This window comes from Salvelinus fontinalis, chromosome 14, assembly GCF_029448725.1.
Source record: "Salvelinus fontinalis isolate EN_2023a chromosome 14, ASM2944872v1, whole genome shotgun sequence".
NCBI classification, from domain to species: domain Eukaryota; kingdom Metazoa; phylum Chordata; class Actinopteri; order Salmoniformes; family Salmonidae; genus Salvelinus; species Salvelinus fontinalis.
The window spans coordinates 44,406,352-44,426,269 of record NC_074678.1 but is presented as its reverse complement, the minus strand read 5'-3'; the positions used below and the strand labels follow the sequence as shown (position 1 = coordinate 44,426,269).

General features: G+C 43.5%; 1 protein-coding gene across 5 annotated transcripts in view; it reads right to left on the bottom strand.

Annotated features, from left to right (window-relative positions):
• The window catches only part of homer3b (homer scaffold protein 3b), a 48,050-nt gene that overhangs the window by 9,106 nt on the left and 19,026 nt on the right, over positions 1 to 19,918 (bottom strand). For all 5 annotated transcript variants that reach the window (XM_055861978.1, XM_055861976.1, XM_055861981.1 and 2 more), the window contains 4 exons: positions 19,275 to 19,406; positions 19,062 to 19,169; positions 8,728 to 8,864; positions 7,139 to 7,295 (listed from right to left, as the gene is read on the bottom strand). In XM_055861978.1, coding sequence (XP_055717953.1) covers positions 7,139 to 7,295; positions 8,728 to 8,864; positions 19,062 to 19,169; positions 19,275 to 19,406 — 534 coding nt within the window. The remainder of the gene's footprint in view (positions 1 to 7,138; positions 7,296 to 8,727; positions 8,865 to 19,061; positions 19,170 to 19,274; positions 19,407 to 19,918) is intronic.

Below are 19,918 nucleotides of genomic sequence, written 5' to 3'. Positions count from 1 at the left end.
CTGGTATGGCAACTGCACCGCCCACAACCGCAGGGCTCTCCAGAGGGTAGTGGCCCAACACATCACCGGGGGCACACTGCCTGCCCTCCCCAACACATACAGCACCAGATGTCACAGGAAGGCCAAAAAGATCATCAAGGACATCAACCCCGCGAGCCATGGCCTGTTCACCCCGCTATCATCCAGAAGGCAAGGTCAGTACAGGTGCAGCAAAGCTGGGACCAAGAGACTTAAAAACATCTATCTCAAAGCCATCAGACAGTTAAATAGCCATCACTAGCCGGCTACCACCCGGCTACTCAACCCTGCAACTTAGAGGCTGTTGCCCTATGTACATTGATATTTTGTCACTTCCCCTCCAAAGTGTTCTTGTGGGAAAAGCCTAGAAAGAGTACACTGCTTTATCTCTTGATCAGAGTTCAGATTATTACACTGTTAAAGCTGCTGTCCTTCAGGTTTATGAGTTGGTCCCAGAGGCATACAGACAACAGTTCTGTAAATTACAAAAGACAGAATTACAAAGGCATGTTGAGTTCGCAAGGGAACAAGCATGTCTTTTTGATCGGTGGTGTGGTTCTCAAGAGGTCAAGGACTTGAGGATTTAAAGACTCATACTTAGAGCAGTTTAAGAATTGCCTTCACGAAAGGGTTGTTACCTACATTTATGAGCGTAAGGATCTCACTCGAGAAAGCTGCAGTTTTTGCAGATGTGTTTGTGTTGACACATAAAACTACCTTCATTAACAAAGCACCCAGTAGTTATCTCTAAGCAAAAAGCAATCTAGAAGTCACCTCCTACTGCAAGGTTTCATTAAATTACTACAGTGCCCAAAGATAAAGATCGGCAGATATGAAAAAGCAGTTATCATAAAGGCCGTGAGAAAGGACACATTGTCTCTCAGTGTCCGAAGTTGAAACAGAAAAATGAGAGAAAAAGCAGTTCTCTTGTGGGAGCACTCAAGCCGATTAAGTCTCTGGTATCTCCTAAACAAGAGTTGGATCAGATGTGTAAGAACCCTTTGTTTCAGACGGGTTTGTGTCTCTGCAGAGTGGCGATGCTGTTAAGCACCCAGTGAAAATACTGCGAGACACTGTGGCAGCCCAGTATTTTGCCTTTGACACTTCAACAACTGATTACAGTGTGTTAGTACAAGGCGTGGAGATGGGTTGCATCGAAGTTCCTCTGTATAATGTTGAACTCGAGTCTGACCTTATTTCTGGTTCCGTTGTCATTGGAGTGAGGCTTAGCCTACCGGTGAAGGAGGTCTCATTCATTTTTGAGAAATGTAGAGTCAAACAAAGGCAAAACACGCTCCAAAATAAAGGACTGGGCTGCCCCAGCGTCTCGCAGTATCATCACATTTATCCTGATCCTGATTTAGGCAAACCTCCTGAGTTAACCTCTCCTTTGAAAACCCCAGAGGTGAGCAAGTTTATAGGACCGCTGAAGGAAGAGATGGTTCCTTCACTTCGATGTCTAGGAAGCAGCTGATTGCTTAACAGACAGAGTAAAGATGTTTCACTCTCCCCTCTTTTTGCTGAGATACATCCAGAGGAGTTTGATGAAGTTTGTGTGGGTTACTTTGACAGAGATGGTGTTCTAATGAGGAAATAGCATTCTCGCACCACTTCTGGGCAGGACAAATGGCCCAGTGCAACTCAAATTGTCCTTCCAGTTGCACTTGGACAAGAGATACTGAGGTTGGCTCATGAAAACTAACAGGTCTGTGAGAGCCGGAATTCTTACTGGTTGGTAGGTGATCAAATACTTATGTCATGCAATAAAATGCAAATGAATTACTTAAAAATCATACAATGTGATTTTCTGGATTTTTGTTTTAGATTCCGTCTCCCACAGTTGAAGTGTACCTATGACAAAAATTACAGACCTCTACGTGCTTTGTAAGTAGGAAAACCTGCAAAATCGGCAGTGTATCAAATACTTGTTCTCCCCACTGTATATCTATCTGTTGATATCACATACATTATCAAGCTCTTTGAAATCCAGTTTCAACTGTTCAGAGCTGCCCTTCATAATGTCATTAAAAACCACGGACTACGATTGAGTCGATATCCATGTCCTGGTGTAGTACATTCGGGAGCAGCTTAGTAATGTAATTTACTCAAGCTCCGGGATAGGATATTGTTCCTGGTGCAAAAACAGTCACATTTCTTATCATGGAGCTGCCCAAAATCATGGCTGGCGAGAAGGACGATAAAATCCACCAACTCCTACTCTTCACAGGGTGGCGCAGATCTCCGACAGATGGAAAAGCCCCGCTCGATCCAGAGCAGGGACGGAAGGTTGCCGACGTCAACTTTGAAATCGTAGGGGAAGGAGTAGGAGTAGGCACAGCGGCCGCAGAAACACTGGTATCCCCAGCAACGAAGGTGCAGGAAAATCAGGCTCCAGGGCAGTGAAACTATTCGTTGTTTGTATCCGCTCTGGGCCTCTCGTTGGGAGTGAAGACTGCTTCGCGGGAGGCCGCTGTCTTGGGCTTCCACGGCTCGTGACATGCGACAATCATTGTTTCCGATGCTCCTCTTACTGTGCTCCTTTGACTCCGCTGTCCTCCTTCGACTCCGCCAGTAGGATAATGACAAACGACAAGACGGAGATGCATCCAATATGCGCGATTGCCGCCCAGCCACAGGCGTAGAAAAGGTAAACATTCCACACTGCGTTTTCCCCAGTTTCTTACATAGACTGGCGACCTGCGTGATCAAGGAAGCCACCTCAAGCCAATAATCTTTAGCAAGCAAACAGTTGCCGCATTGGAACTGAGTCATTCAGATTGTCCCGAAACAAAGCATAGTAGATACAGCTCCTACAGCGCTGGAACCGTTCATTTACTTCTCCAGACAAAGAGGGGCTCCATTGGAAAACTCTGGGACTAACTTCGTTAGCTTAATGGCTAACGTTAGCAGCTTAGCGGCTCTTTCAAGTAGATTTTAACCTGTCATTTAAGCAGGAATCCCGGAACAAGAAATAGCGGTCCTAGCTGTTTAAAGCTAACCTCGTCACGAAACCCATGCAAAAACAAGATTGGTATTTATGTTTAACAAAGATTGGTTATGTTTTACTTAAAATAACAAACTGAGTGTTTCCAGCCTATTTGTGTTGGTCATTTTCCCAAAGCAAAGAGTGATAATCAGTTTCTCTTGACCATCATATGCACTGCTATTTGTTTCCTTGAAGCCATTCCACTGAGGAAAATCACGAGAGAAAAGTTACAACAGATATTATAGGAATTTCCCTTTGAAATCAGACATGTCCGTGGTAAGGACAACTTGGTTGCTGATTGTCTTTCAAGGGTGGGCAGTCAATTTATTATGACTGCACGTTTTTCCATATTGGAGATGAGTTTTGTTTTGGTTGTGCTCCTTTCAAGGAGATGAGAGAAACGTACGTCTTGTCCTTCCCTGTTTCTTAAAACGTGAGAGTTTTAGGCAACTACAGAAAGAAAAAGAAAATATATTAAAAAAAGATTGTAAAAGTAATATCTATCTTTATATATATATATATACAGTTGAAGTAGGAAGTTTACATACACTTAGGTTGGAGTCATTAAAACTTGTTTTTCAACCGCTCCACAAATTTCTTGTTAACAAACTATAGTTTTGGCAAGTCACTTAGGACAAACCACTAGGCTAAACTTCTGATAGGCAAATTGACATCATTTGAGTCAATTGGAGGTGTACCTCGATGTATTTCAAGGCCTACCTTCAAACTTGGGGCCTCTTTGCTTGACATCTTGGGAAAATAAAAAATAAATCAGCCAAGACCTCAAAAAAAGAATTGTAGACCTCCACAAGTCTGGTTCATCCTTGGGAGCAATTTCCAAACGCCTGAAGGTACCACGTTCATCTGTACAAACAATAGTATGTAAGTATAAACACCATGGGACCACGCAGTTGTCATACTGCTCAGGAAGGAGACGCGTTCGGTCTCCTAGAGATGAGCGTACTTTGGTGCAAAAAGTGCAAATCAATCCCAGAACAACAGCAAAGGAGTGAGGATGCTGGAGGAAACAGGTACAAAAGTATCTATATCCACAGTAAAACAAGTCCTATATCGACATAACCTGAAACTCTGCTCAGCAAGGAAGTAGCCACTGCTCCAAAACCGCCATAAAAAAGCCAGACTACGGTTTGCAACTGCACATGCGGACAAAGATTGTACTTTTTGGAGAAATGTCCTCTGGTCTGATGAAAGAAAAATAGAACTGTTTGGCCATACTGAACATCTTATGTTTGGAGGAAAAAGGGAGAGGCTTGCAAGCCTTAGACCACCATCCCAACCGTGAAGCACGGGGGTGGCAGCATCATGTTGTGGGGGTGCTTTGCTGCAGGAGGGACTGGTGCACTTCACAAAATAGATGGCATCATGAGGAGGGAAAATTATGTGGATATATTGAAGCAACATCTCAAGACACTTGCTTAGGCCAAGGCTTTGGTTTTTCCATGTACAGTATATTTTGAGGTTGGACATTAGCACGTGGGGCGCACAGATTGGCGTCACCTCGTTAGACTATATGTTTTACACCTGTGCTAGTTTGTCATCTTGTTTGTGTGAAGGTGTTTCACCTGGGCTGGCCAGTAGTGGCAGCTCGCCTCCCGAGTGGCGCAGCGGTCTAAAGCGCTGCATTGCAGTGCTAGAGGTGTCACTACAGACCCGGGTTCGATTCCGGGCTGTATCCCAACCGGCCGTGATCGGGAGTCCCATAGGGCGGCGCACAGTTGGCCCAGCGTCATCCGGGTTAGGGGAGGGTTTGGCCGGGGGGTTTTACTTGGCTCATTGCGCTCTAGCGACTCCTTGTGGCGGGCCAGGCGCCTGCAGGCTGACCTCAGTTGTCAGTTTAATGGTGTTTCCGCCAACACATTTGTGCGGCTGGCTTCCGGTTTAAGCGGTTGGGTGTTAAGAAGCGCAGAACTAAAAACAAACAAAATATAACTATTGTAAAATAGATTGTGTCCGTAAAATATATATAGTATGTATAATCTGGAAGTAGAAGCCTAAGTGTTATTGTTTATTAACTCCAATTAGGGGAGGGGTGGTAGGGTTTGTGGGAAATAATAAAGGAAAATATATAAAACAATAAATGAATTGGTTGTTGTCAGTGACCCTTCTTGGTTGTCTTGCTGGGGAACATAATGCAATGACAGTGGATGGTTAAATATCATCTCATCTCGGCGGTCAGCTATGATGGGTTAAAGAACCACAATAACGCAGAATACCATGGAGACCAGGTAGCCTAGTGGTTAGAGCATTGGGGACAGTAACCGAAAGGTTGCTGGATTGAATCCCCAAGCTGACAAGGTAAAAATCTGTCATTCTGCCACTGAGCAAGGCAGTTAACCCACTGTTCCCAGGGCGCGGAAGACGTGGATGTCGATTATGGCAGCCCCCCCACCTCTCTGATTCAGAGGGGTTGGGTTAAATGCGGAAGACATTTCAGTTATACAACTGACTAGGTATCCCCTTTCCTTTTATTAATTGCCGGAGGGATTTAGTCAGATTTATTTGACCTACTTTTACAAATAAATTGTGACTCATAGTTTTGAATTCCACATATGCTCATGTGGGGAGTGACAGTGATTAAAAGAGAGAAACTATTTATCCCTTGAAATCAAAACTTTTTTTTTTACTTTTCGCCAATTATCTTCACTTTAACACCAGACAGGAACATGGTGAGAATTGTATAACAAAACAGACTTGTTTATTGAAAACTGAAGTTTGCATGGGTTTGTGCTCAGCCTTCGCAATTACCATCTCTCCCTTTATATCTCCTCCGCATCTTCAGAGTGAATTTCAAAGTGGCCCTTTAAGATTCCATGTCATGCCATCCAGCGGCGCTTGAGAAAGCTGCTCTAAGGGTATCTAGCATTCCGATAGGACCCAACCCCATCCTGTCAAATCCATGTGACAGCAAGTCCCCGGGGGAATGATGGTACTGCTTGCTCACAACAGCCCTTTCACACCACCGCTGACAACATGGACAACAGTATTACTGATGAGACCTGAAGCCAATCTAACCTCAACATACAAGTACATGAAAATAGTCCTTTCTGAAATTCTCATTTCATCTCTAAAACTGTTATCAAATTGCCTTGCAGGAAAATGAATAGGAGCCCAAGTCGAATACATTATGGTGAAATTAGCTGAAAAGAGCTTGTATGAACAATGTTAGCATTATCCCTTGGTATAGTTTGTATTTAAAAAGGACTTCCTCGCTTCGCTCCTACCGCATCTCAGCTACTGTCTACAGAAGTGCAAGGCAAGACATGAGAGAGTAGGCTTGGAACCAGAGCATCTCTGCAGTGTCAGAGATATCCCAGAAAATAAACCGACCCCTTCAGTAAAGCGTGTCTACCGCTTGCAGAGCCTGGAGAGGAAAGGGCTTACTTTGAATGGTGGCTTGGTAGAAAATCCTAGCCAATGTCTTGCCTGCTCTCCCTCTGGGTGATTTGTCACTTCCTCCCTAACTAGGGCAGGGGGAAATAGGGTGTCCTGTCCTCAAACTGCTTTACCGCTCCGCCAAGCCCTGGAGACATGGTCTACTTCCAACCACCTGGTTGACTTTGTTGCAGAAGTGGATAACCTTAGCTTGTTTTCAGACTGAGATGGATGTTGTTCCCCTCAGTGCCTGAAGCTAAAATAGGACTGTTGACAGCCAATTTCTTCCAGAAGATGTTCCGGTGGTACTTTAATCTGTCACATGAAAGAACCTCATTAAGCCTGACCAAGGACACATCTCTTTTTCCAATTAAGTTCAAGTTAAGCAAAACACATTTCTCCCTCTGATTATCGAGGCACGTCAACAGTGATACATAAAATATGTTATCAAACCGGTGGTACCTGCAGCACTGAATGTGCAGCATTTACCAAATGTCAGCACGGTCCTTTGACATAACCCAGGTGTAACTACCATGTGACCACTGATCTTCAGTAGATCTTCATATGCTGTTGCTTTGAGAATGGTCTCTCTCATGGGCACGATCCCACTTTGACCACCAAAGTGGCAAAGTCTAAGGGTTACCCCCTGTTTAAACCTAATAATCTGCCATTATGGATCCAGACCAGTTAAGTGGGATGCAAGCAACTGGAATAGCAGTGGTCTGTCACCATAGCTCTTACCTGATCTCGTAGCCTGCCAGTCTCCTCCTGATACTCAGCCAGCTGTTTCTTCCACTCCTCCACGCCAGTGTTAGCCTCGTGAAGTGCCGCCACTAGCTTAGCGTTGCTATCCTGCAGGGTGAACAGCTCTGCCTCCAGGTTAATCTCACATATGGACCTGGAGGGAAAAACCAAATCAGAAGATAAGTGCACCATGATTAGACTAACCAGAGGTCATAGTCAGGTGCAAAGTACTGCTCACTGAGTGATATACAGTACAGCTATTAAGGGGTTTTAGAATCCCTGTCATGCCAGAATGTGGGACCATTAGTCATTATATTGAATGAATAAGAGCTTTCAAATAATTTGAGGGAGATGGGAAAATTACACCAGTCTTCTAAGACCAGCATCTTCTAAAGTACTGAGGCCTCAGGCAAAAAACAGCCTCCATGCCGTTTCTAACTGTCTGCCAACTACCAACCAACTCACCATAGCAACAGGCACTAAAAAAAACATACAACCCTCGTTACATGCAAGAAAAGAACAAGGAGGGGTTGTCAGAGAACATTTGAAAATTGTATTTTGTGTGCATGGGTGGGTTGGAAGGCAGACTGGTGTCTGAATGGCTCTGTTGTAGAGCCTCATTAATGACCATGTTTTAACTATACATGACTCAGCCTCATACAGGTCAGTGGCCACCTGTCATTGGGCTCAACCTCCCACTCACAACAACCTCCACAATAGGAGAAACCATACCGCCTAGAGCCATGGCTTGATTATGCTAGTACATTTCCACAGCTAAAACACGTCCCATACACTCTATATAGGAGTTATTATCTAATGGTTTGCTTTAAGCACTGATCTGCTTTCCTCTCGCCACGCACGCTCCTCCCTAACGTAGTGGTGAGTTAAATCATGTGTGACAGTCTCCGGGTCACATCATCCTATTACGTGAGCTCAGCGTCCGTGTGGCGTTCCATTCACTTAGGCACCATATATCCCATGTTCTAAAAAGGCTTCACCTCTGCCATTGTGATCACATTTATGCTTTCGCACCACAAGCCCACTGAACCTTTATCATCATTTGGCACGTTAGCGCAAACTCTGCCCCAGAAATCAGATGACGGGGAACACACACTATGCCTGGCGACACGTGATAGCTGCTCAGTGACTCACTAGGTAACCCAACAGTTGCATGACAACACCAGATAGTGGGAGACAATAGGCTACATTTACATTTTACATTTAAAATGTCACACTATGCTACCACAATTAAAATAAAATGTCACAATCTGGTGCGAGCTAATTTGAAAGGTTATTTGAAGACACCAATGTGACTTCACACCAATGGGGTGGCACATTATTACCATTTGGAGAAAAATAGTGTGCACTGTGGTCTACAGTATTTTAATTTAACCTTCATTTAACCAGGAAGTCACACTGAGGTCAGAATACCTCTTTCCCAAGGGAGACCTAGCCACTGTAAACAATGACCATGGTGGCACAATGGAACTCGACTTTTTTGGATCTCATTGTGTAACTACAAGGTGTGTGTTTTGCGAACTGCAGTGTGCGGGGGGGGGGGGGGGGGGGCTGTTCCATAACATTACCCTTCAGACAGCATCTTCTTAATGCGCTCCTTCTCCGACGTCAGCTGCTCCATGTCGGCGCTCTTGCTGCGGAACAGCTTGTCCTCGGGTCCGTTGACAGTCAGCAGCGGCGGCGAGTGGCGGTCCTCTGATAAGTCCTGGGGGACCACAGGGACATGATTAGTGACAGGACGGATATCATGGAAAGGAGTTACACGGACACCCCCAATGCTACTGTATGTCCAACTCTTCCATCGCTGTGGGAGCTCAATGAAGCTGACCACAACTACTCTACATTATGAAGGGAAGGGGTGGCCAACCAGTCTCCTGCAGAGCTACTGGGTATGCAGGTTTTTGCTCAAGCCCTGCTCTAACACACCTGATTCTACTAATTAGCTGCTTTGATATGCTTAAATTAGGTGTGTTACAGTATAAGGTGTTCCAAAAGCCAGCATACCCCAGTGGCTCTCCAGGAGATGAGTTGGCCAAATCTGACATAGGCCTGTTAACTCTATGACGGCCTAAGGATTGGTTTAGACAAACCAGGGCTCACTTCAATACGTTTTTAATACAAATGTGAGCTCTTGGTTAGAAATCGTGGATGAATAAGTGATGTGTCCATCTCATGTGTCTTTCTGAACTAACAGACAACACATAGGGATCTCTTTCTGATATCTCTGTCTGTATCTGAATTTGGTGTGCTTGTTACGGGAATTAAAGGGATACTTCGGGATTTTGGCAATGAGGCCTTTTATCAACTTCCCTAGTCAGATGAACTCGTGGATACCATTTTTATGTCTGTGTGCAGTTTGAAGGAAGTTACTATCTAGCGCAATTGCTAACTAACATTAGTGCAATGACTGGAAGTCTATGGGTATATGTGTTAGCATGGTAGCAGATACCCATAGACTTCGTCATTGCGCTAATGCTAGTTTGCATTGGCTCGCGAAACTACCTCTAACTTCCTTCATACTTGACACAGAGACATACAAATGGTATCCACGAGTTCATCCGACTCAAGGGAAGTAGATAAAACACAAAGTATCCCTTTAAGAAAACATGAACGCTGAAAATAAGGACTGAGCATATCCTACAGTGTTCTCATTAAAATAGAATAATTTGTTTGGATCTGAAAAGGGAGCGGAATGACTATTCATTTCACACGGCATATTTCTATTTGTCATAGCTATTCCCCTGCCAGTTAGAGCATTGACATTCAGGGGCTGTACAATGAGACAGAAACAGGGCAGCTCAGCATTTGTGATGTGAGTAGATATTTATTGTTCGAGGGACATTCAAACTGTTTTTTTTTAAATTCTGTATTAGTATTGTACCGTTTCTGTTACCTGACAAAGATAAATGGTTGAAACATTAGCCCTCGTTAGTACAATAAAATGACAGGAAGAAGATGACAAGCTGCCGCTATACATTGAGACACCTCATCCAAAACAACAGGTTGCCAAAAGTAATTAGGTCATTTATCAACCACCATACTGATGTAGGATCTTAATTTGAGCTACTTTGCTAAATAATCCTACAGCAACTGGAAATGTGAATTATTATGGGGCTTATAATTATTGGACATTTTTGTAGGGGGTGATACGTTTTCCATAAGGGAAAATCAAGTCTGACATTTCAAAGTGAAAATTACAAACTTCAGAAGCCTTGCAGGAAATTCTCCTGCAACAGGGTGATCAAATGAAGATCCTACATCTGTATCCGCGACACAGGTTCAAAGTTGAACAAGCAACCATGGGGAGCCACACAGCTGCTAAACGCATTACTTTGTAGAGCATGAAGCAGCATATGGCTCTTTCCTTTTAACATGACTTAAATTCGAAGGAACATTGCCCGAGTTGCAATGCTTTCATTTGTATGCCAGTGGATACTGAAAGACAATTCTCTGTATTGTACAGTGCATTCAGAAAGTATTCAGACCCATTGACTTTTATCACATTTTGTTAAGTTACAGCCTTATTATAAAACGAATTAGATAAATGTGTTCCCTCAATCTACACACAATACCCTATAATGACAAAGTGAAAACCGGGTTTTATACGTTTTTGAAAATGTATTTAAAATAAAAAACAGAAATGCCTTATTTACATAAGTATTCAGACCCTTTGCTATGAGACTTGAAATTGAGTTCAGGCACATCCTGTTTCCATTGATCATCCTTGAGCTGTTTCTACAACTTGACTGTCCACTTGTGGTAAATTCAATTGATTGGACATGATTTGGAAAGGCACACACTTGTCTATTTAAGGTCCCACAGTTGACAGTGCATGTCAGAGCAAAAACCAAGCCACGAGGTCGAAGGGATTGTCCGTAGAGCTCCGAGACAGGATTGTGTCGAGGCACAGATCTGTGGAAGGGTACCAAATAATGTCTGCAGCATTGAAGGTCCCCAAAAACACAGTGGCCTCCATTTTTCTTAAATGGAAGAAGTTTGGAACCACCAAGACTCTCCCTAGAGCTGGCCGCCCGGCCAAACTGAGCACAGAGTTCCTCTGTGGAGATGGGAGAACCTTCCAGAAGCACTCCACCAAACAGGCCTTTATGGTAGATTGGCCAGAAGGAAGCCACTCCTCAGTAAAAGGCACGACAGCCCGCTTGGAGTTCGCCAAAAGTTACCTAAAGGACTCTCAGACCATGAAAAACAAGATTCTCTAGTCTAATGAAACCAAGATTGAACTCTTTGGCCTGAATGCCATGTGTCACGTTTGGAGGAAACCTGGCACCATCCCTACGGTGAAGCATGGTGGTGGCAGCGTCATGCTGTTGGAATGTTTTTCAGCTGCAGGGACTGGGTGACTAGTCAGGATCAAGGGAAAGATGAACAGAGCAAAGTACAGAGAGATCCTTGATGAAAACCTACTCCAGAGTGCTTAGGACCTCAGACTGGTGTGAAGATTCACCTTCCACAGGACAGTGACCCTATGCACAGAGCCAAGACAATACAGGAGTGGCTTTGGGATAAGTCTCTGAATGTCATCGAGTGGCCAAGCCAGAGCCCGGACTTGAACCCGATCGAACAAAAATAGCTGTGCAGCGACGCTCCCCATCCAACCTGACAGATCTTGAGAGGATCTGCAGAGAAGAATGGGAGACACTCCCCAAATACAGGTGTGCCAGGCTCGAGGTGTCATACCCAAGAAGACTTGAGGCTGTAATCACTGCCAAAGGTGCTTCAACAAAGTACTGAGTAAAGGGTCTGAATACTTATGTAATTGTGATATATATATATATATTTTTTTTTATAAATTAGCAAAAAATTCTAAAAACCTGTTTTTGTCATTATGGAGTTGCGGGTAAAAAGGTAATTATTTTTTATATATATATTTTTTTACCCCCTTTTTCTTCCCAATTTCGTAGTATCCAATTGTTAGTAGTTACTGTCTTGTCTCATCGCTACAACTCCCGTACGAGCTCGGGAGAGGCGAAGGTCGAGAGCCATGCGTCCTCCGAAGCACAACCCAACCAAGCCGCACTGCTTCTTAACACAGCGCGCATCCAACCCAGAAGCCAGCCGCACCAATGTGTCGGAGGAAACACCGTACACCTAGCGACCTGGTCAGCGCGCACTGCGCCCGGCCCGCCACAGGAGTCGCTATTGCGCGATGAGACAAGGATATCCCTGCCGGCCTAACCCGTACGACGCTAGGCCAAATTGTGCGTCGCCCCATGAACCTCCCGGGAGCGGTCGGCTGCGACAGAGCCTGGGCCCGAACCCAGAGTCTCTGCATCGCAGTGCGTTAGAACACTGCGTCATCCGGGAGGCCCCGGGAAAAAGCAATTTAATCAATTTTAGAATAACGTAACAAAATGTGGAGGCTTGTTAGCCTTTTTTCATTTCGGTCACGTAAGCCATTTTACTTATTTGCTATAGCCAGGCCAAATAAGAGGAATAACTGTTTGTGATTAGGAAACTTATGAGAACCATACAAACGTTAGCACACAACGTCCAGGGGGTGAGCACGCTCTACCACTACGGGGCAGTTTAGTTGACGCAAAGTAAGACATTCTCGTGTTCCAATTGTTTGTTTTAGTAGCGTGAATCATTCCTGTTCACAGAGGTGAAGTGCGGAATAATTGAAGGAATGAATCCGAGCCTCACGCTTATCACCTGTGGAAGGCGGGGCTTCCAGTGAGGCCCGGATTTCATTGGCCTTGTCAGGAGTGATTGTAGATCCTTCAACCGAAGTCGTGAGAGTTCGACACCCCATAGTATGTTGTACCAAAGTTGACTGACTGAAAGGGAACTAAACTTGAGCTCGACAAGCGCCGAGTGCATCCGTGAGGCATTACACCCCTGCACTCAGAAAATCTTGTATTATTAATTTGTCTCAGAGTCAGCCTGTGTGTATTCCCCCAAGGAAGTTGTTTCTACGACCTAGCTACTCCCTCACTATACTTAAAAAACGTGGATAAAAAATGCACAGGGCCAGCATTCAAACAGAGCTAGCGCTAGCTAGGTCCAAAAGTGAAGAGCAAGAAATCAAAGCCAAGACAACTCCACACACCAAAGTCAATGGCTAGGGACCACAGTTCTCTACATTATTCATAATGTGGATCATGTTTAAGTAATAATGGATTACAAATTTCCAACAGTTTCCCCTCATCGTTGACTAGTGCATTCCAATTGGAGCAAGTGCAAACATACAACAGTACTACATCCTAATGAGTGGAATAGCTCATTAGGCTTGTAGTTCAAATGATCATATCTCAAGTGGAATCTTTTCCCTTAAAATGTACAGACAGATTGTATTTGATCATGGGATGATATGCTTTTTTCCTGTTTCCCGCTCTCCAAATCTACCCTCATCATACTGTTACTGCATTATTGAGAACAATGGCTCATGGAAACACTAGGGGGTCTTCTAGGAACTCCCAAGTCCCATTGAAAATGCATCATGAAGTAGGCCATCTGGGATGTGATGGGGAGAATGACTTTGGAATAACTTGCAGGGAGTGCGCTCTCTGTGCCAGTCGGCAGCAGAGAGAAAAGAGGTGTAATAGACATGACACTAACCTGAGAGAGCTGAGAGATGAGCAAGCAGATGGTGCATCAGTGGCAGCGAGGCAGAGGGCACCCACGTGGGGGGAAAAGAGAATGGGTGAGAAGAGAAAGAAGAGAGAGATAAGTGTGTTTTCATGAAAAGAGCTTAAAAAAAAGAGCAATAATCAGCAATATTTCAGTGTCATACTGTCTGCTCCAGTGCACACCATTTTATGCAAAAAAATAAAACAAAGATAGTCGCTGGTAATGCTTTATTTCAGTCAGCTATTCCCTTCATATTTTGTAATTACCTTGTATAATGATAATTACATGCTAATTTCCTTTTGGATTCTGTGAAATTTGGTTCTAGGTAATTACTAATTGTGTAGAATTAAGTACCCATTGTTACAACAATTTCTCTAGGAAAATATCATATGTAGTAGGGCTATAGAATAAAGCTCTACTGAGTTTCATGACCATAAAATGAAGAGGATGAGATGATTAAAAACGATACATTTTAATTTCAAACAGCTATAAAATATTAAACCAAAGTTATAACCCTGTGCCACCGCAAACCAAGTACATCACCACTGTTGACTTATTTATCGGAGTCTTTGTCAAACCTATTCTCCTTGCTTTATACCTTTCCTTTACACTTGGTTTCCTTGAGACCCTGAACCAGCGTTATTAATTAATAAGCCCTTGCATCAGTGGCATATTTCGGTACATGCCGGCTCTCTTTGTGGGTTCTTAACGGTGAGGTCATATTAAATATAGACAACCCTCGTACTCGAGCGCAACCATCTGCCCTTTTCATATGGCTGCCATCATGTATAGCCCCGGTTCACAGGGAAGTTCCTAGCTCCTGTCATGAATGACCATGATGCGCCTACAGCATGACTGACGCCTGAATGCAGACTTCACATCTCAGGGGACTAACGTGGCCTCCTGATCTCCTTTCCGTCATCTGCTCTGACAAAATATGTGAAAGAAGTGGACAGGTGAAAGCTAATTCCCAATAGACATCAAGCATATTGCTTTCACCTATCAGATACGAAGCCGAGGATGAAAGTAATATACTTTAGACTGTTGAGATGCACCCTAACCACATAGCTCTGCATCAGTGGGAGTGCACTGCTGCCTTGGAGGCAGTGAAAGAAGTGGGTGTACCCATGCTATTTGTCAGTGGCCAGGGCTTGTAAGGTTTGGAGTGTGGTGAATTAATACAATGGGAGAGGAAGCAAAACCTGGAGCATCAACAACGCTTCTTTTGTAGCTGTCCCTCCAGCTACAAAATAAATTCACTAATAAGCTTTACAACACTAAAATGCAGGACCTCCAGACAAAGCTTTTACAGTTATATCATAGACGTGACAACACATCTGCCATAACCATAATGACTTAAGTCAATTACAATAATTCTTTCATGAAGTGGTGTCATATTAGGACCGGCGTGTGTATGCTAAATGTCAGCATATATTTCATACATGAAACTGCACCACTTGTGTTTAATTCACAGAACACAAATCGATACGTTTAACTTATCTTATCTACAAGTCAAACATAAAGCCAAAGCCAGCCTCTCTGTGTGTGTGTGTGTGTGTGTGTGTGTGTGTGTGTGTGTGTGTGTGTGTGTGTGTGTGTGTGTGTGTGTGTGTGTGTGTGTGTGTGTGTGAGAAAGTACAGGGATGAGTGCACTCTAGATGGAGGAGAGGAATGAGTCAGTGAACTGTACAAAGAAATGCGCTGTGCTCCAGCCAGTTTCCTAGGTGACCCCATTGCAATTACATTATACATTCCCACAGTAGCCAAAGGAATGTTTCCGCCTGGTGTCAACGGGCACGGGGGCATAGTTTGTGGAACTAATGTGATAAAACAGAGTGAAATCAGATCACATCAAAATAAGCCCAGCTGTAAGATGTGCCTTGTAAAACATGACTTGAGAATATCACCAACCAGGAAAGCTATGAAGAAGAATGTACCGTTGTTTCTGCTGTATTGTTGGAGTTATGTCACATTTATGAATACCCAAACAATGACTTCCCGGGGTATCTACTCTATACTGCCCATTGTTCATAGTCGTGCATAATAGGAATTCATGCCAGTAGAATGCCGCCTAACGCCTGTTTATCCAATATGCTAAACAGCGAGGCTATTGTACAGTTACACAAAGGCTCTGGTTGGCTGTAGACAGTATGGAAAACTGCTTCCCCCGTGACTAGCGCTATTCTGAAAAAAACATGTTTGCCTTATACTGTTGGCAGCTACTCATGTTCAATGGCTTCTTGTTAGTGGTTTGCAGCACACACACAGCTCTCATTCAATGCATGTTGGTACAAAAACAAATAACCAAAATGGCCCTAGCACTTATCAAGCAATGGATTCCAATTACTTTGCTGAAATAGCCATTCAAATGAATTGGACGAGCCATCGATTCAGGTTGGCTCTGTAACAACGAGCTGTATAACAATGTGATTTCCAAACGCAATTAGTTTGTATTTACATAGTTTGTGCGGTGTATAAATTGTGTCTCCCGCCCACATTGGCTCAAGCTGTCATTATTTATACAGCAAATCCTTCAAAGGTAACCCAGTGATTATATATCCCATATTAATCCCAAGAAACAAACAACCATAATGCCTTTCAGCACACAACATGGTACAAGAGAATCTTTGGAGGAATAGCCATGGGAAGTAGTTTGGGGTGGGGGTGTTGCGTTTTTTTAGCAGACAGGAGGGATGCAGAAAGAAATGATTGCCCGCACTGAAGACGTCTATATCAGTCCACTAATACAGGACTAACCTAGTGCACCACTTTTGTGAAAATGTTTTTACAACGTTTTAAAACGTTTTAAAACGTTAATCTGATAATACTTATGGAATATAAAAATACTTGCTTGATATATATTGCCTACCTCATGCCTTTTGCACACATTGTATATAGATTCTCTTTTTTCTACCATGTTATTGACTTGTTTATTGTTTACTCCATGTGTAACTCTGTGTTGTCTGTTCACACTGCTATGCTTTATCTTGGCCAGGTCGCAGTTGCAAATGAGAACTTGTTCTCAACTAGCCTACCTGGTTAAATAAAGGTGAAATAAAAAATATTTAAAAAAAAAAAAAAAATAGCTTATGTTTTCTAGTTTCTTAAAATACTTATTTCTATGTGAAAACTGAAATGGTATATTCATTCCTTTTCCTTTTTAGTAGATGCTCTTATTCAGAGCAACTTACAGTAGTGAGTGCATAAATTCACATACTTTTTCGTACTGGTCCCCCGTGGGAATCAAACCCACAATCCTAGCATTGCAATCACCATGATCTACCAACAACCACATCACCACAAACTAGCTGATGTCTCAATGTACTCAATTACTGTATTGTGCATTGTTTTTCTTCATGGTGAGGGAAAGTCTACAGGTACAAACCTAGATGACCAGCCTATTTACAACACAGTAATGTACATTTACATGAAGTGGTTTGTAAGCACGGTAAATTAATACCGCACAAAAATTGGTTGTTTTCCATGTTATTTGATCAAGAAAATATACAAATTTGATGTGGATGTTTTGTGTCTTTGCCCATTACTTTGCACCTTTTTTTTGTATTTTTGTAATTTTTTTTGTATTTAACACCCATTTTCATGATATCCAATTGTGATCTTGTCTCATCGCTGCAACTCCCCAACGGTCTTGGGAGAAGAAAAGGTCTAGTCATGCGTTCTTCGAAACATGACTCGCCAAACCGCACTTCTTAACACCCGCCCGTTTAACCCGGAAGCCAGCCGCACACAGTTCAACTTGACGACCGAAGTCAGCCTGCAGGCGCCCGACCCGCCACAAGGAGTCGCTAGAATGCGATGAGCCAAGTAAAGCCCATAACCCGGATGACGCTGGGCCAATTGTGCACCGTCCTATGGGACTCCCGGTCGTGGCCACTTGTGACACAGCCTGGGATCGAACTCGGGTCTGTAGTGATGCCTCAAGCACTGCGCCACTCGGGGAGGCCCCAACTTTGCACCTTCTGATGTAAATGTTTGAACAGTGAAAAAAAGTATATATTAACAAAAATAAAGAATAAATTGAAAAAAATATTGTTTAACAAATTTAGTGCACTGGGCTTTGAAAGTTTCTAAAAGTGCAGTCGCAAAAACCATCAAGCGCTATAATGAAACTGGCTCTCATGAGGACCGCCACAGGAAAGGAAGACCCAGGGTTACCTCTGCTGCGGAGGATAAGTTAATTAGAGTTACCAGCCTCAGATATTGCAGCCCAAATAAATACTTAACAGAGTTCAAGAAACATACATCTCAACATCAACTGTTCAGAGGAGACCGCGTGAAATCAGGCCTTCATGGTCGAATTACTGCAAAGAAACCACTACTAAAGGACACCAATAAGAAGAAGAGACTGGCTTGGGCCAAGAAAGACGAGCAATGGACATTAGACCGGTGGAAATCTGTCCTTTGATCTGGAGTCCAAATTTGAGATTTTTGGTTCCAACCACCATGTCTTTGTGAGACAGAGTAGGTGAACGGATGATCTCCGCATGTGTGGTTCTCACCATGAAGCATGGAGGAGGAGGTGTGATGGTGTGGGGGTGCTTTGCTGGTGACACTGTCTGTGATTTATTTAGATTTCAAGGCACACTTAACCAGCATGGCTACCACAGCATTCTGCAGCGATACGCCATCCCATCTGGTATGCGCTTAGTGGGACTATCATTTGTTTTTCAATAGGAGAATGACCCAAAACACACCTCCAGGCTGTGGAAGGGCTATTTGACCAAGGAGAGTGATGGAGTGCCTTATCAGATGACCTGGCCTCCACAATGTCCCGACTTCAACCAAATTGAGATGGTTTGGGATGAGTTGGACTGCAGAGTGAAGGAAAAGCAGCCAACAAGTGCTCAGCATATGTAGGAACTCCTTCAAGACAGTTGGAAAAGCATTCCAGGTGAAGCTGGTTGAGAAAATGCCAAGAATGTGCAAAGCTGTCATCAAGGCAAAGGGTGGCTACTTTGAAGAACCTCAAATCTAACATATTTTGATTTGTTTAACAGTTTTTTGGTTACTACATGATTCCATATGTGTTATTTCATAGTTTTGATGTCTTCACTATTATTTATCGATGCAGAAAATAGTAAAAAAATAGTAAAAAAAAAAAATAGTAAAAAAATACACACATACATACATACATACACACGGTCCTGAGGGTAGCACTGCTAAGCCATGTGCTTATCTGTCATATACACACACGATCCTGAGGGTAGCACTGCTAAGCCATGTGCTTATCTGTCATGCCTCAGCAGTTAACTTATGGGGCTAATCAAACAGCTGCAATTCCAGGCCTCACCTGTGGGGCGGCGATATTCAGAGCGGGGTTGGTCAGTTCAAATTTCTCCTGTGATTTCTCCCTTGCAAGACGTGCTGCTTCTTTCACTTCCTTGAACTGGTCTGAAAACTATGGACGAAAAAGTTAAATGTAAGTATCAGAGTAATTAGTCAACCAGTGTCCATTAGAAATGTGTTTCTTCTGAATTTGAGACAGTCTATAGTGGTGACTAACCTGCTGAAGCTGTTGCTCGGTGGCAAAGCCCAGGCCATACACGGTGTTGGCGCGGCTGTCAGCCCACTGGCCAAACTTCTGGGAGGTTTTGGTGAAGGTCATGTTGGGGGTGATGGTGCTGTTGATGATGGCCTGTGATGGATGGCAGAGGCCGTGGAATAAATCAACCGCTTATTTCTAATCAACAAAGCAACAAAGGAAAACTTCACACATCACTGCTTGATTCTGCCACCTTGCCTGGGGCCTACTGATAATAAATTCACAGAGAAAAACAACATTACCAACACATCAGACAAAGGCATTATTGTACAAAATGTACTAAATTAAAGTTCACCATTTCCCTTTTTAATCCATCAACCCATTCAGTGAGCGAGAGCATTAACATTCTCATTGAGTAAGGACATCCACTCACTCTAGTACTGACAAAAACCTAAGCAAAATAATAATATGTCTGCTGACTACCTTTGAAGCACCCTTTGTAGGACAAGTATAGGGAGGCAGGACTAGAAAATGTTACATGCTCATTAGTCAAGAGCAGGCCAGGTCCCCTATAATGTGTGTTGGGAAGCAGCCAAGGGTACATCTAACTACCCTCTACCAGACATGACACAGCAGGTCCTTACTAATGGTGTTACTCAAAGGGG